We start from the raw sequence: 17,101 nt of genomic DNA, 5'->3' as shown, positions 1-17,101 counted from the left end.
CAGATTCTGTTGTCAACCACTACCCTTTGCTGCTGGTCTTATAAGCAATGCTTTTTTTTTTTTTTTTTTTTTTAAATGAAACATGATATGCCAGGCAACAGACAGCAGAAGCACCAGTCTCCTAGCCCATGGACCACCAAGTACTCCAGGGCAATTTGACTGTGGAAGATGATCCTTTCATGCAGCCTCTGTCCATTCATTCACTCTTTGGGGTAAAATATTCAGCCGGTAAGCTTAGCTTGGTTGAACTTTTTATACACTGTGGCGTGATGTAAAAATCTTTCATGATACAGCTCCTATTTTCCCTTCCAACCTCATCTCCTTCTAAAACCCCCAAATGTACTGTTCTGTGTTCTTTTACGTGATGGTCAGGTGGGGCCACAAGAAGAGACACAGGAGAGGCTCAGGAAAACAGAAGTTCTTATACTCACGGTCTTACAAACAAGAGCGTGCCATACCGTGCAGGCACCCACGTCACACGGAGCCACATGGGGAAGCACCAGTGCTGGTCAGGAGGCAGAACTAGAGCAAGGGGAGAGCCTAGGCCCCAGCCTTTATCCGTCTCTGTATTTCTGCAGGAAAGGCAAGGCAGGCCAGGGTAAACAGGATTGGCTAGCTGAAATAATTACTGTGGGCTCTAAGCTGTGGGGTGCTCTTTAGTTGCCTGGTACTTGGTCCTGAGATGATTAAGGCAGGATATTGCTTCCTGGGCATGTATGAGCCAGATAGGGGTATGGATCTGGATTGGTTAGTCTATATGTCAAAGCAGGCAACTTGCTATGCCCTTTGCTGAAATTCAAATCCCAGAAAAAATAGCCAGAAAAAAAATTTAAGATGTCAAAACATCATAACATACAGAAAAATTTAAAAATATAAAGAATACACATATTCTGTATTCCAACTACCTGTAGTGCCCAAATGCTATGTTTCTTCATCTCAGAGTACACACTGTTTCTTGCTTTGATTGCCCTTGTCTTGTTAATCTTTAAATTTTAGATTAAATACCACTTTTCTCAGGTAAAATTCTAATGACAGCAGATGCACAGTTAAGAGCTTTCCCATCACACCCTGGTGGCTGTAGCACTTTTCAGTTCCCTGCAATTATTGGTTAACACACCTATTTCCTCTACCAGTTCTAAGACCCTCCTGAGAGGCTGTGGAGTGGGAAGAGTAGAAATACTATTTGAATGAATAAATGAATAAATTAAATTCCTGCTTCCAAATATTCCACTCTCTTCCCTTTTTCCTTTCTTTCTCTTTCTTTCTTTTTTCTTTTTCTTTCTTTCTTTCTTTCTTTCTTTCTTTCTTTCTTTCTTTCTTTCTTTCTTTCTTTCTTTTCTATGCTTATTTATTTATTTTGAGAGAGAGAGAGAAAAGAGAAAGAGAGAATGTGCAGGGAAGAGGCAGAGAGAATCCCATGCAGGCTCCATGCTCAGTGCAGAGCTTGATGCGAGGCTCGATCCCATGACCGTGAGATCATGACCTGAGCTGAAACCAAGAGTTGGATGCTCACCCGACTGAGCCATCCAGGTGCCCCTCTTCCCTCTTTTCTAATCTGTACCATGAACTGTGTCTAAACATGGTGTGATGACACTTCCTTCTTGCCTTTCACTGATGGCTCTACTAGGGAGGGCCTCTTCCTGGTGAGGCTGGGGTCAGTTCCTGGTCAGTTCCTGAGATCAGTAATCTGGGTTTTAATATTATGGAAATAATTTATTAGCAAGATAGTAATAAATACATTTGGAGGCAGGTGTTTTAAACTAAAAATTATAAAAATTCTAGTGTACATAGTTTCCTGTTGTGTTTATCATTAAGATAAGGAATGAATCCTCACAACAAGCGGAAAACAAAGGGTATTATTTCCATTGTAGAGAGGCAGACTAAAGCTCAATGATGTCAAATGACCTGGTTTAAGGTCCCAAAGCCAGTAAGTGACAGAGGCACTCAAATTCTCATTTGAATCCGGGGCTTCTGTTACTAAATCTGGAGCATTCTCCATTAAGTCATACTGTTCCTTGACTTCTATTTATTTCCCCTCAGCTTTTATTTGTCAATATTTATAGGCAACAAAAAAGGATACATATTTCGTACCTGCAAGCACTGAGTTAGTGGTCATTCTGAATGCCTCTCAATCTAGTAACCAGTAAAGCCTTCCCAAAAGGGTTTGTTAGGACAGCAGTGCCAGAGAAATGAGCAAATATAAACATCTCATAACAGAGACTGGTCTGCAGAACTGTCAGGGACCCATGCATTTTCTAAGTAGGATACTAAGCACACAGCAGCTTGTAAAGAACCTCCAGGTAAACCTAGAGTTTGCTTCAGTATGAAATGATGAGGAGACTTATCAAATGTTTCTAGGTAATCAGTAAAACTGGGGATGTAACATGACAAGTACTGTAAATTGGTGCCACAGAAACCGACATAAGATTATAGAGCTAATGGAAAATTAGGCACCTGATCATAAAATTTAAATTGTGGCAATGTAGACAAAGGAATCAACAGCATATGAAGATCTGAACACATTTTTATGTATCTAACCAAAGTAAAAAGCAACACTGTATAAAACTAGTATAGAAAAATGATGTTTTAAAATGTTTTTTCTCTGTTTTAATTTATTAGGTGAGCCGACTCACCTATTGTCTGAAATTCCCATTTTCAAACATTCACATAAATATTAACTTCTCATGTGTGCAATGAGAGTTAAATTTCTTTCATATGCTTCTGAGCAAGTGGTTTTAAAAATCCAGGCTATTACATTTGTTTCTCTTTACAGGTTTTATAAAGGCATTCCTGTACTTTGACCCTTCAAAAACTAGTTTCAAATACTTGAAATACTTCAAATACTTCTTAGCCCTACTTCTTTCTCCTCAGTCATTCTTAAAACTCAAAGAAATGTAAAAGATTCAACTTTGGCAAAGGCTGGGGACCCCTGTCGCAATAGTATTGTATATTCCTAAATGTTATTTCATGAAATACACACTAATCAAACAGGAAACAGAGACAACAAATGTTTTATTCCATATTTTCAATTAAAAAATAGAAACAATATTTACATAACATTGTATTTATGTATTTACACAGCATCAACATAGAAGGCAGTAAGAAATGATGGTTTGTGGGTTAATGATCATTATACTTGAAACATAAGATGACTTTCAAGTATACAGTATACAATGAAAAGGATTATTGAAGAGTATTTTAAAGAAAAAAACTCATGTCATGGGAAATTATTACTACATGGTTCAGAATCTACATTAAGTATATTTTGGATCCTAATTTTTTTTCCTTATTTAAAAAAAATACAAGTGTACTGATTTATGAAGCCTAAGTTTGCTTTCAATAAATCATCTTGTCAATATAGCATGATAAATTTACAGTTCATTATTTATAATCTTTAAATATAATGGAAGAGCAAAACTTGGGAGTGCTCTTAAAATGTAATTTTTAAAATATATGAAAAACTATATTGGGGAAAATGTCACACATTATAGCTTTGTTTTAAATGTAAATGATAGTTAAGATATATACACGCTTTACGGGAAAGATCTCCTGACCTAACAATACAGGTATACAAAGGAATGAATATATACCATCTCATGAGATGCCTATTAATCCAAGAGTGAATTAGTCCATTGCCAAACAGGGTGAGAAATTAAAATGAGACCAATTGAGTCAGCAATATACAATTTCAAATTTCTAAGTACTTGAAAATAGTTTTCAACATTTATTTACCATAACGTTAAGTAAAAACCAGAAACTGCTAAACTGAAAACTAGCCTTGAACTTGGAACTAAGTAATTTTGTCAATGTGAGAAAATGTAGGCAAATCCCAGTTTATAAAATTATCTACAGAGACAAATGATGGGGACTGCTTTCATTACCATTGCAAAGTGTTATGCTGACAGCAACACGTAGATTTCCTTCGCCCTGCTGTCAGTTTATCTACTTTATGAACTGGTGAATTAAATACCACCACAAATGGGAAAACAACATTCTTCATTATATCACACTACATATTCACAAAGAAGTTATGTATCCACAAATTATAAAAATAAATCTTTCTTTAGATTAGAAAACAAAGAAAAATAGAATAATTTGTATTAAAAGTTTTAAAAACTTTGGCAAACTAATCTGATGATCATGACTGTTTTTGCCACAGCTATGTTGTCTTTGAAGTTATTCACAAAATTAAATCAGAAATCTTTGATCCACTAATGTTTTGGATGCCAAATTCTTCTGTCCTACTGTATTACGTATAAATCTAAAAATCTGGAAAAATATTAAAACAATTTTTATTAATGAAATTTTATATACAGAAAGAATGAAAACTATATACAGAAAGAAAATGAAATATGTATAACCAATTAAAATATCTAAATTAAACTAGCTAATTTTCTCAACTATTTATTTTCATGTATTGGGCATCTGAGCCATGGTGATATACAAAATTATTTCAAGACTCTTTATCATCTTTCATAATACCAAAGAAGTGTATATTTCTATTTAGACTATGTTTTAATGAATTAATAATACAAATTTTCTCATGTTCATAGAAATTCACTGTCAAATATGTTGCAAGACATCTTACCTCTAGCTCTAAAAGCTACAGAAACATCAACAGAACTGTTAGGGACAGAATTTGTAGTTTTAGATCTCTGTCAAAGACTAAGAAATTATGTATTACTAACTCATATACTTCCTTGGATATAATGGGGGAATATTTGAGTGACATTAATAACATTTCCAGAACAAATTTGTCATTTCTTAAAATCTTCATTTCAGGCTCCAAAGCCATCTAGCAGTTGTTTTTTTATTCACACAGGTGGAAAATGCATGAGAGTTACCATAAGGGGGCTGTTCTGGGGCTGAGTCCTGAGCTAGATCACCCTAGCTTGCCTTTTTGTTATGTTAACATCTGGTGCTGAGGATGAATGGAACTCTAATTACCTCTACTTTTTTTTTTTTTTTTTAATTTCAAGTTTTTATTTAAATTCCAGTTGGTTAACATATATGGTAAATTTTGTTTCAGATTCTAATTACTGCCGCTTCTGGCATCTAGAAGATCAGCAATTTGAATATCTTCCTACTGGATTCCTTTTACATTTGCTCAAACAACTTATGCCCTCCACAAGACCCCAGTATTTCATTGATCCTGAAGGAGAGGGCTGAAATATTTCTTCTTTTTTTTTTTTTTTGGTAGGAATAATCACATTCTAAACCTTTATAAATTCCTTGTGAAAGTAGATACTGTTAGTCTCTGCTATAAAATATCTACTTCCAACGTATTTTTTAAAAAATTATTAAAAAAAAATATTTGTTTTAAAGTTTATTTATTTATTGGGCGGGGGGGGGGGGGAGCGGGGGGAGTGGTGGTGCAGAGCCCGATGTAGGGCTTGAACTCACAAACTGTGAGATCATGACCTGAGCCAAGATCAAGAGTCAGACGCTTAATGGACTGAGCCACCAGGGGCCCCATCCAATATAGTTCTTTTAAAAGAAATCCAGTAAAAAATTTTACAGTTACCTCTTGTTGTAGGTATGTAAGGAAGGCTGCTAGAACAAAATTTTGGCAAGCCAAATCCACAACACAGAAGAACAGCACATCAAAAATAAGAAGAGTGGCTTCATTTCCATAATACAGGACACTGCTGAAAGAATATCCTTCATCTATTAAAAAAAAAAAAAAAGCAATTTATAAGATATAAATTAGAAACTGCAAAATGGAATAAATTTTGGTGATAAAGTTTGGATATTTAAAAACAGCACAATAGAAACTAGCTGCTACTTGTAATACTTCATTGCTTTAAAAAAATAAACAAACGGTATTAAAATTAAAAATTGCTAATCTCAAAGATTAGTCAAGGAATTCTGCTTATAAAAAGCAATTTTAACATTTGTACCACAGGTTGGTCATTGCTTGTAATATAAGTGTATCGTCAATACCTCTCAAAGACCAGGTAATTAATATCCCTTATTTGTTTATATAACTAAAGCCCAAAGAATCTTAGATTCTTCAAGATAGAGGAAGTTAAAAAAAAAAAACAAACCAAACCAGCAAGGACTGAATAGTGCATAGTGTGCTATAATTTGCGTCTTAAATAGGTTGCGTCTTAAATAGAGCAGAACTCTAAGGTTCTGCTCTAAGACCTCTCTCTCTCTTTTTTTTTTCTTCCCCTCACTCCACAAGGAGGGGTTTGTTCTTTTTGGGATGTAAACACCCTTTTAAGATTCTGATGAAAGCTACAGACCCTTTCACCAGAGTGGGAAGAAAGTACATATATACAAATCTGGCACATAATTTCAGGGAGGTCCGGGGAACCAGCAAAGCTGTTCATGGATATCCAGTTAGGAACTCTGTTTGATACAAGGGGATGCCTGGCTTGCTGGTAATGTTCTTTTTTGATCAGGGTGCTAGTTACAGGGATATATTCAGTTTGTGAAAACTCACTCCCCTTTATTCTATATTCTTACAAAATATGGACTTCTGTATATATATTATACTTGCATATATATTTAAACAAATAAACAAGCCTGCTCTGTATGCTCTTCCCGGGTGTTCTTTCACTGACATCGCTCCAGCAATGCCCTCCTTTGATGAGACTCCCGGCTATTGTGTGTCTTTCCTTTCTCCTGAGATCCAGTTTATTACATTTAATACCTCACTGGACATTTCCTCTTAGTTGTCCAGAAAGTACCGCAAGATACGACATATTCAAAACTAAATTTAGGGGTACCTGGGTGGCTCAATCAATTAAGCATCTGACTTCGGCTCAGGTCATGATCTCACAGTTCGTGAGTTCAAGCCTTGCGTCGGGCTCTGTGCTGACAGCTCGGAGCCTGGAGCCTGCTTCGGATTCTATGTCTCCCTCTCTCTCTGCCCTCCCCTACTTGCACTCTCTTTCTCAAAAATAAACATTAAAAAAAATTTAAAAGAAAACCTAAATTCATCTTCTTTCCCTCCATCTGCATTCTTTTAGTGAAAAGCATCACCACCAACCACTTAGTCATACAAGCTGGAAATCTGGATAATTTTTTACTACTCTCTCTCCCTTACCTGTTTTTTTTCCTCTTATTATCTCTGACAATCCTTTCTTCTTCTTTATCCCCATCATTACTGCTGTAGCTCATATTCTCATCATCTCCCAGTGAAGATGAAGATGAAGATGACTGTATTGTTATTACAAATAGTAACATGACTACGCTGGGAGCCATCCCATACCAGGCACTGATGCCTACCAGGCTTTTCACACATGATAACACAGGTATAAATACAACCTTAACACACTTTACTATTGCCAGAGTAGTAGAAATCTACCATCAGATTTGCTTAACACTTTTTGATGGCGTCCATGTTCATTAGCAGTGGTTTCCAAATTGTTTTGATCATGGATCCCTATCAGAACGAAGTGTTAAGCATGCATTCCACAATAGGTATATTTTATTAAATACTACTATATATTATAAATTCTTTAAAATACAAATTAAAAATGACCGAATTGCAAACATACAAATAGACATTTTAATGTTTTTTCTCATACCTCCACGGATCAACCACATCTCTTGTGAGGCAAAAATTGAAAAGATGTATATACATATTTTGGAAACAACTGCTCTATAGGATAAAGTAAAACTCCTCAGGATGTCAGACAAGGATTTTGGGATTTGATCATCACCCTCTTTATCTTTCATGCACTCCTACTATGTCCCACTTCATACCAGGCTTCAACAATAAAATTCAATAAAATTCATAAGTACTGAATGCCCTTTGCCCCTTCTGTACAAATGTCTTTGCCTCTCTTCCCCTGACATTCCTGTTTGACAATAGTAACTTTTTTTGTTTAAGATGCAATTCAAAGTTTTCCATGTTGCTTCTTCTGGCTCAACTCTATGCCTGGTTAGATATTCCACTATCCTTTCTGTACTTGGTATATCCTGTGCCTGCAGAGCCTTCCATCCCAGCATCACCCCACTCATACATTTGAGATGCCCACTAGTCTGTGTATCTGTGTATCCTGGGACTGGCACAACACATAATGCCCAATACTGCCTGAATAAGTGACATCTAGGCCATGACACAGGTTATATCATTTCCATTCTAATGAACCCATATAAGAGGTTATCAGCCACATTAAAAGTGACATATATACCACATTTTTAAGATAAGAAACCAGGTTTAGGCACCATTCCTGTTGCAGATAGCTGTGATTTTTAAGAATTTGGATAAAATAAAAAATTAAATGTTAAAACTAATCACGAATGTTATTCTTCTTTAAGTGTTTCATTAGTTTTCCACTAACTGCAGATTCTCATAAAATCTGAATTTTATGTTCACTCTTGCCACTTTTATTCAACATAGCACTGGAAGTGCTAGAGTAATCAGGCAAGAAAAAGAAATAAAGGGCATCTAAACTGGGTAAGGAAGAAATTAAATGGTCACTATTTGCAGATGACATGACACAACACCCTAAAGCCTCCAACCAAAAACTCTCATAAGTAATAAATGGATTCAGTAAAGTTGTAGGATACAAAATTAATACCTAGAAATCCTCTATACACTAATAATGAAGTAGCAGAAAGAGATATTAAGAAAACAATCCCATTTACAATTGCACCCAAAATAATAAAGTACCTAGAAATAAATAACCAAGGAGGTTATCTGTACTCTGAAAACTATAAAACATTGATGAAAGAAATTAAAGACACCACACACAAATGGAAAGATATTTCATGTTCATGGGTTGGAAGAATTAATATGGTTAAAATGTTCATACTACCCAAAGCAACCTAAAGATTCAATGCAATTCCTAACAAATTACTAACAGCATTTTCACAAATCTGGAACAAATAATACTAAAATTTATATGGAAACACAAATAGCCAAAGCAATCCTGAGAAAGAAAAAAACAAAGCTGGAGGTAGCACAGTTCCAGATTTCAAGATATACTACAAAGCTGTTGTAACCAAAACAGTATGGTACTGGCACAAAAACAAGACACATAGATCAACATAACAGAATAGAGAGCCCAGAAATAAACCCATGCCTATATGGTCAATTGTTCTATGACAGAGAAGGCAAGAATATACAATGAGGAAAAGACAATCTCTCCAATAAATGGTGCTGGGAAAACTGGACAGCTACATGAAAAGAAAGAATGGAACTGGACCACTTTCTTACACCATACACAAAAATAAAAACTCAAACGTATCAAAGACCTAAATGTGAGACATGAAACCACAGAACTCCTAGACATAGACAGTAATTTCTTTGACATTGACCATGGCAAATTAAAAAAAATTTTTAAATGTTTTATTTATTTTTGAGACAGAGAGAAACAGAGCATGAGCAAGGGAGGGGCAGAGAGAGAGGGAGACACAGAATCTGAAGCAGGCTCCAGGCTCTGAGCTGTCAGCACAGAGCCCGACGTGGGGCTCGAACTCACAAACCACAAGACCATGACCTGAGCCAAAGTTGGATGCTTAACCAACTGAGCCACCCAGGCACCCCTGACCATGGCAAAATTTTTAAGGAGACATATATATGTCTCCTCAGGCAAGAGAAATAAAGGCAAACATAAACTATTGGGACTACATCAAAATAAAAAAGCTTTACATAGTGAAGGAAGCAATCAACAACATAAAAAAACAACGTACTGAATGGGAGAAGATATTTGCAAATGACATACCTGAAAAGAGGTTAATACCCAAAATACATAAAAACTTAACTCAATACTTAAAAAAAAAAAAATCCCATTTAAAAATGGGAAGAGGACCTGAAAGACATTTTCCCAAAAAAGACATACAGATGGCCAACAGACACATGAAATGAAGTCCAATGTCACTAATCATCAGGAAAATGCAAACCAAAACCACAATGAAAACCTTACACCTGTCTGAATGGCTAAAATTAAAAACACAAGAAATAAGAAGTGTTGATGAGGATGTGGAGAAAAGGGAACTCTTGTGCATTGTTGGTGGGAATGTAAATTGGTACAGCTACTGTGGAAAACAGTATGGAGGTTCCTCAAAATTTTAAAAATAGAAATGCCATATGATGCAATAATTCCACTACTGGTCATTTACCCAAAGAAAATAGAAACACTAATTTGGAAATATAGATGTACCCCTATGTTTATTGCAGCATTATTTACGATGACCAAGATATCAAAGCAGCCCAAGCATCCATTCACAGATGAATGGATAAAGAATACACAAATAAATATATATATTCACACACACAGTGGAATATTAGCCATAAAAAATGGAATGAGATCTTGCCATATGCAACATGGATGGATGTAGAGGGTGTTATGCTAAGTGAAGTAAGTCAGACAGAAAAAGATAAATACCACATGATTTCATTTATATGTGTAATCTAAAAAACAAAACAAATGAACAAAAAGCAGAATCTGATGGTCGGCAGGGGTAAGGTGGAGGGGAGTACATATGGGTGGAGGAGGTGGGAGACACAGGCTTCTAGTTATAGAATGAATAAGTCACAGGAATAAAAGATACAGCATAAGGAATGTAGTCAATGGTACTATAACAGCATTGCATAGTGACAGATGGCAGCTACACTTGTGGTGAGCATAACACAACATACAGATTTGTTGAATCACTATGTTGTATACCTGAAACTAATGTAACATCATGTCAGTTATACTCAAATTTAAAAAACCTGAATTTTATGTGTTTTACTATCTCTTTCATGTCTACCACTGATTTTGAAATTGTTTTTTTACTTTCTTACAGAATAATGATCTTTTTTTGTATCACACACGCACACATGTGTGTGCGTGTGTGTGTGTGTGTGTGTGTGTGTGTGTGTGTGTATTTAAGTAGGCTTCACATCCAGCACAGAGCCCAGTGCAGGGCTTGAACTCACGACCCTGAGATCAAGACCTGAGCTGAGATGAAGAGTTGGACACTTAACTGACTGAGCCACACAGGCGCCCCTTTTATACTTTTGTTTCCTGCTATATGACATAATAAAATGGAACCTAGCAAACTACTATAATACTGTGAAGTTAATTAAGTTCATTACATTTCCTTTGTTTTTATATAAAATTATAAAAGCAAAACAAATAACCACAAGTACTTTTTTTTCAAACTTTGAAAATAGTAATCAAGTTTAGCAAAGGCCATTTGTAGGATACCATTGTAAAAGATGCTTTTTTCCATTGGTTCCATGAATTCCATTCCAAGAATTCTTTCAAGAAGCAATTTGTCTTTTATAAAGTAGTCCATTTCCTTATGAACCTAATATAAAAAGACAAAGTTATTTCAAAAACAGCAGTGAAATGTTTCCAAATTAATGTAAAATCAGGAAGAGAGAAAATCAAAAATGAATAGTAAGGAAAATAATGTTCTTTAAAAAGATGGATTTTACTACACTGGGCTTTGTAACAAAGTTTTTCTTTAGAAATGTTTAAAATTTTAAATGTCTGTAGTAGTATTTAGGGCTAGATATACTTAAAATCAACTTATAACAAGCTTTTCAGGAATACAACCACAGCATATCTCTGTAATAAATAATATAGTAATACTTCAGTAACTAGCTGACACAATTGCAGTATAGACATACTTCAAGGGAATTATCATTATGCTAGTAGCGATATAAAATGTCATTTTATTTTAATATAACCTAACTCTGTCTTTAAGCCACAGTATTAATTTTGACAGGCAAAAAAAGAAGGGTTCTAAGTCCACTGACTTAGTTAACTAAAGAAATCACTGACATTCCTGGTTAACTTTTTAAGAATTATATTTTGCTTCTAGTTTAAATATAAATGCTGACATACATACATGATCGATGAAAGAGCCAAGAAATTTATTCATAGTATGATATGCTTTTATACTCTGCTCAAATGTACTTGCTGATGAACTCAATAGTCTGGCAGGGCCATTTTTCTAATGTGAAAGAGACAAAAATAAATGCAACACGTCTTACGTTCTTGGTTTTTAAGTAACATGAAATATTGACAAAATATACCTGAATTGTAATTTATACAAACCCTTGTTAGTGTCTCATGAATTCTGTCATAGTGTTGTCTCATCTGGCTGGAAATTGCAATCTGAAAAGTCTGACCGTCTGTGTTTGGTACCAAACCTCTCTGGCTACACAAGTTTTCCTGAAAAGTTAAAGGATTTAAATAAAGATCATAAAAATTTTGCCTTATCTCAAAAAGAAAATATAAAAATTTTTTTTTAAAAAAAGTTTATTTATTTTTGAGAGACAGAGTGTGAGCGGGGGGAGGAGCAGAGAGAGAGGGAGACAGAATCTGAAGCAGGCTCCAGGCTTTAGGCTCCGAGCTGCCAGCACAGAGCCTGACACAGAGCTCAAACTCACGAACCGCAAGATCATGACCTGAGCCAAAGTTGGACACTTAACTGACTGAGGCACCCTTAAAATTTTTCTTTTTGTTCGTATCACACATTACAAGATTTGGAAGCCAACTGAAATTTTACTGAAACTATATTTGAGACAAAAGAGATTCTGACATTATCCGAGGTTCCCACTCCCCTCCGGGTTTTACTAATTTCTTTGTTGTCATGCCTTTCAGCTCTCTGTATCATCTCCTTTACACTACTTTAAAAAAAATCCATACTAAATTCATTATATATTGATATTTGCTTTATGATTAATTTTATTGCTCTTTAATGCATGCCAAAATGTCTAGTCTTAGATTAACTACTTTCATAATTATAATCTTTTTTGTTTTCTAAAAACTTTTAAAACACTTCCTTAATTAAATGCAATAAAAAGGTAGTGATACATGATTGAACGGTTAATGCCATGGACCAGATATCCATTTCAGGTCTCCTTGACACAGCCTGAATCCTGACAACCATAAACATGTGAAATTTTGCCCTACCCCACCCCTAGCTACTTCCCATCGATGCTTCAAGGTCACCTCAAGTCCTTCTGCTTCCCTTCTCTTGCTTTATTTGCCTATTCCAGAGTTTAATAACCTTCTTCTTTGTCTAAACTTAATCTTCAAACATAACACTTGTTTTTCACAAACTGAAAGGAAGTCTACATGTAGTAAATTTCTCTATTAAAAAACATTTCTTTTTTCCTGATTAAAAAAGCACATGCTATTTGCAGACAATTTATAAAATATGGAGTAGTATAAAAAAGAAAGAAAATAAAAAAATGACCTATGATCTCAACATTCAGAGATAGAAGTTTTGAACGTATTTCATTTCCAGTCCTTTGTCCAGGGATATACATATAGATGGCATAAAATTGGGATCACACTGATTTCTTTTTCTCTATGTCATTAAATATTCTATAAAACAAGATATTTAACGTCTACCTAAGATTTCACTGTGTAGGAAAACCAATTGATTTAATATATTCTTATTTTTATGTATGTTTTTGGCCTTATAAATAGTCCCTGTGATAAAGACCCTCAACCTAATTAGCTATTCACATTGCTAATTATTTCCTTGAATTAGATTTACAGAATCAGTGAGTAAAAGATAATCAACTCTTAAAAAAACTCTTGGTATATTTACTTCCAAATGCTTTCCAGAAGATTTGTAAAAATTTATTCTTAGACCAGTAGTTTTACGGGTGCCCATTTCACCATGTCCTTGGTACTATTAAGTATTAGCTTTTTTAAAAAAGTTTGCTAATTTGAAGAGGGCAAAAATATTAGTTTTTTACATTTATTTATGAGCTATAGATTTTTAAGAGGTTTATTAGTCTCCTGTTCATATATGTATTTAAAAATTGTCATTTTTCCATTGAGGTTTTAACTGTTTGCTTATTGATCTTTATGACTTTCAATATTGCTATCAATATCTTTGTAATATTTGCTATGAGACTTTTATCCTTATTTGCTATGTCTTTTATTTATATGATTGTTGGCTAGGTAAATATTCTCCATTAATTAATAAAGTAAAATCAATGAATATTCCGTTTATGATGCTTTCTAATTTTTTTTTTTTTAATGTTTACTTTTTTGTGTAAACAGGGGAGGGGCAGAGAGAGAGAGGGCACAGAGGATCTCAAGCAGGCTCTGTGCTGACAGCAGAGAGCCTGACGTAGGGCTGGAGACCAGGGGCTGTGAGATGATGACCTGAGCTGAAGTCCGACACTCAACGGACTAAGCCACCCAGGTGCCCCTGATGTTTTCTATTCTCTTTGCTTTGAATGTCATCTCCCAATCTCAGATATTCTTTTTTTTTTTACATTTAACTTTTCAATCAGGTGTTAATTTCTAATAGTTAACCAACCAGTTCATTTAACTAAATAAATTGTTTTCTGAGACGTGCTACAATCATGTACTAAATTCGTACAAGTCACAGGTCCTTTGGTCAAAAAATCCTTTTAATTTTCCTTCTTAAGTATTTATTTTTCTTTTTAATTTTATTAAGGAAGTGGTCTAATGTACACAGCACAGAGAACAAACAGTAAACCATCCATCACCCAACCCCAAATCTGTAAACAATTCTGTATGTATCTATAATTAATAAGGTCTTAAAAAAACAAACCACCATGCCATTTTCACATGTAATAAAATGAATCATTCCTTAATATAATTTAATATTTAGTCCTTAAATCTCCTAATTTTTCCCAAGGACTTTTTTTTTTATAGTTGGTTTGTTTGGATCAGGATCCAAAGTCTACACATTGTACTTGATTATTTTGTTTCTAAATCTCTTCCTATGTAACAGTTCTCACACCACCCACCCCTCTTCTTTACATGCTCTTGATTCGCTGGAGACACTGGGTCATCTACCTTGTGAGCCATCCTGCATTCTACATATGGCTAATTTCTTCCTATGGTATTATTGAATTTATCCCTCTAGCTCCTCTAATTCCTGTAAACTGGCGGTTAGATCTAGAGGCTTGATTGTATTTAGACTTGATTTTCTTAAGCAAGGATATTTTATGAGTGATACTATGTACTTCCTACTGCATCACAACAGGAAGTGCATAATGTTCGTTTTCCTAATTTTTACTTGTAGTAAGATTGAGCCAGTGTGCTCAGATTGTGTCGACCTGATTCCTTGTTATAAAGCTCCCTGTCAACTTACCCTTAACTGTTTTAGCATCCACTGATGATTGTAACCTATATGCATTAATCCATCAGTCATTACAACATGGTGATTTTCTAAGGTAGAATTTCTTTTAGTTTCTTTTTATAAGGAAGAACTTTCCCTCATGAATTCTTCGGTTACTCTGAAATACAGTTCATATAAGGAACTGTAAGATGAAATTTGATTCTTTCCCTTTATTAATGTTCAGGGTAATGAATCAGTGCCCCAGCAACTTTCAAAAGTAATCAATGAGGAATTTTTAAAAATATTATTACAAATCCTAGATTAAGAAAAGAGAACCCATGTCTCAAATTAAAAAGGAAGATGTTAAATACTTTCATACCGCTTCTCTTTTAAGATTCATATTCATTTCTTCCATATTAGTATCTGCATGCCCATGTACTGATCTACCATGAATGTAATATCCAAAACATTTGTGGGATAACAGAAACACTGATATCTATAAAAAGAGAAGAGAGGAACTATTAGCAGCTCATTGAGAAAACAATGAAAAGTAAGTTTTTCTTAAAATTGCTTTCTTTCTCTCAAAATAAAGAGGGTTGAATTCTCGGAAAATATATAAACAGGGCAATAGAGTAATAAAGGATAATTAAGTAATTTTTTTTAAAGTACACAGAAATGAGATTGAAGATATTTTCCAAGAAAGGAAGAAATAGGATTGATATATGAAAACTTTTCAGGGACTCTGCTGAATGAATTATTTGGTAGCATAAGGAATTCATAATTAAGAAACTGCACATGAAGAAGAAGAAACTAAGGCAGTAAACATTAGCTTGTAGCTCATTATAACTATCTCCGGAATTAACAATCAGTGGGAAATTGGACTAAAAAATCCAATCATACCAAATCACTTTTAAAGCCTCTCTTAATGTACTCATGACCTTTAAAAAGGGAAAAATAACAGTCTCAAGATAAAGTTAGAAAGTACTTACATTGCTCATACAGCATAAATCCACAAACTGTCGAATTTTATCTTCTATAAATCTCTCATAAAAGACAGCAAAGAACATGATCTGAAACATTAAGCCAAGTTCATACTTATTAGGTTTTAAAATTTAATTTTCTTTTATAGCCACAGTATAGTATCTTAAGAAAAAAGAAGGTCCACCCAAGAACACACTGGCCTCTGAATGGTTCCTGTGGGATAAAATCCTACTTATCATTTCTGATTCTTCTGTCAAAGAAAGTAGGTTTTGGAATTGTATTAAGATTCATTGAGGGAGCCTATTTTGCATTTTAAAACCTTTTCTGTATCATTAAAACAAGACAGGACAAACGTGGGGGAAGAAAAAGAAGGGCTTTAAAAAATTTAGCATAAACCAACGTATTAGTGGCCAGATTTATGTTTGGTTCTGCAATCCTGCTCATCTCCTAAGTTCCAAAGCCATTAGAAAACATGCTGCTTTTCAAATTAATCTTCCCTGACAGAGTAGCACATAAAAGACATATATCAAGTATTCTATTTCAACTGCGGATACTGCATTAAATATTCGAATGGAATGGTTTCAACTGTTTTCTTAGCTTTAATAACAATACTGGAAAAGGAAATTATTTTATAAATCAAAAGAGAAAAGTTTATGTCGTAGACCTACTTAGATGTATGTCAGAGAAAGAGAACATTTCCTAACCACCCAGTTGAAAGTTGGCCCCTGTTCCTAACTTCCACCCACCTCTCCTCCACTTACTCCCTATCTCATCTCCCAATGCCCTTCACAGCATTTGCCACAATCTGTAGCTTGTTCTTGTTAAGCATATCCTTGAGCCCAGCACAGAGCCTAGTACAGAAATGTACTCAGATATTGAATGAATAAATAAATGAATCTACAGCAGCTGATTACTGAACACACTTCCCTAACATTCTATATATGTCTTGTTTTAAATCCCTTTAAAGGACTTGAAAAACAGCAACTTTCAAAGTTTAAAAACTAAAGGATACCACTTAAAAGTTGAAGAAGCTGGGTTTAGGGAAATAAAAGGAGTAAATAATAAGCTTAACATTATGAGAATCAAAAACACTTTTTATGAACAAATT

At 34.6% G+C, this 17,101-nt stretch overlaps 1 protein-coding gene across 3 annotated transcripts in view; it reads right to left on the bottom strand.

The window, feature by feature from the left end:
• Positions 1 to 2,993: 2,993 nt before the first annotated feature.
• Positions 2,994 to 17,101, bottom strand: part of TMEM67 (transmembrane protein 67) — a 67,039-nt gene continuing 52,931 nt past the window's right edge. For 2 of the 3 annotated variants that reach the window (XM_060610899.2, XM_060610897.2), the window contains 7 exons: positions 16,002 to 16,082; positions 15,392 to 15,508; positions 12,012 to 12,128; positions 11,803 to 11,907; positions 11,154 to 11,256; positions 5,525 to 5,667; positions 2,994 to 4,269 (listed from right to left, as the gene is read on the bottom strand). In XM_060610899.2, the coding sequence (XP_060466882.1) occupies positions 4,189 to 4,269; positions 5,525 to 5,667; positions 11,154 to 11,256; positions 11,803 to 11,907; positions 12,012 to 12,128; positions 15,392 to 15,508; positions 16,002 to 16,082 (747 nt within the window). In that variant the 3' untranslated portion in view covers positions 2,994 to 4,188. The remainder of the gene's footprint in view (positions 4,270 to 5,524; positions 5,668 to 11,153; positions 11,257 to 11,802; positions 11,908 to 12,011; positions 12,129 to 15,391; positions 15,509 to 16,001; positions 16,083 to 17,101) is intronic. The other variant, XM_060610898.2, reaches the window with a different exon arrangement.

Source organism: Panthera onca, chromosome F2, assembly GCF_046562875.1.
Source record: "Panthera onca isolate mPanOnc1 chromosome F2, mPanOnc1 haplotype 2, whole genome shotgun sequence".
In the NCBI taxonomy this organism is placed as follows: Eukaryota; Metazoa; Chordata; class Mammalia; order Carnivora; family Felidae; genus Panthera; species Panthera onca.
This window is presented reverse-complemented; position numbering and strand designations above follow the sequence as displayed.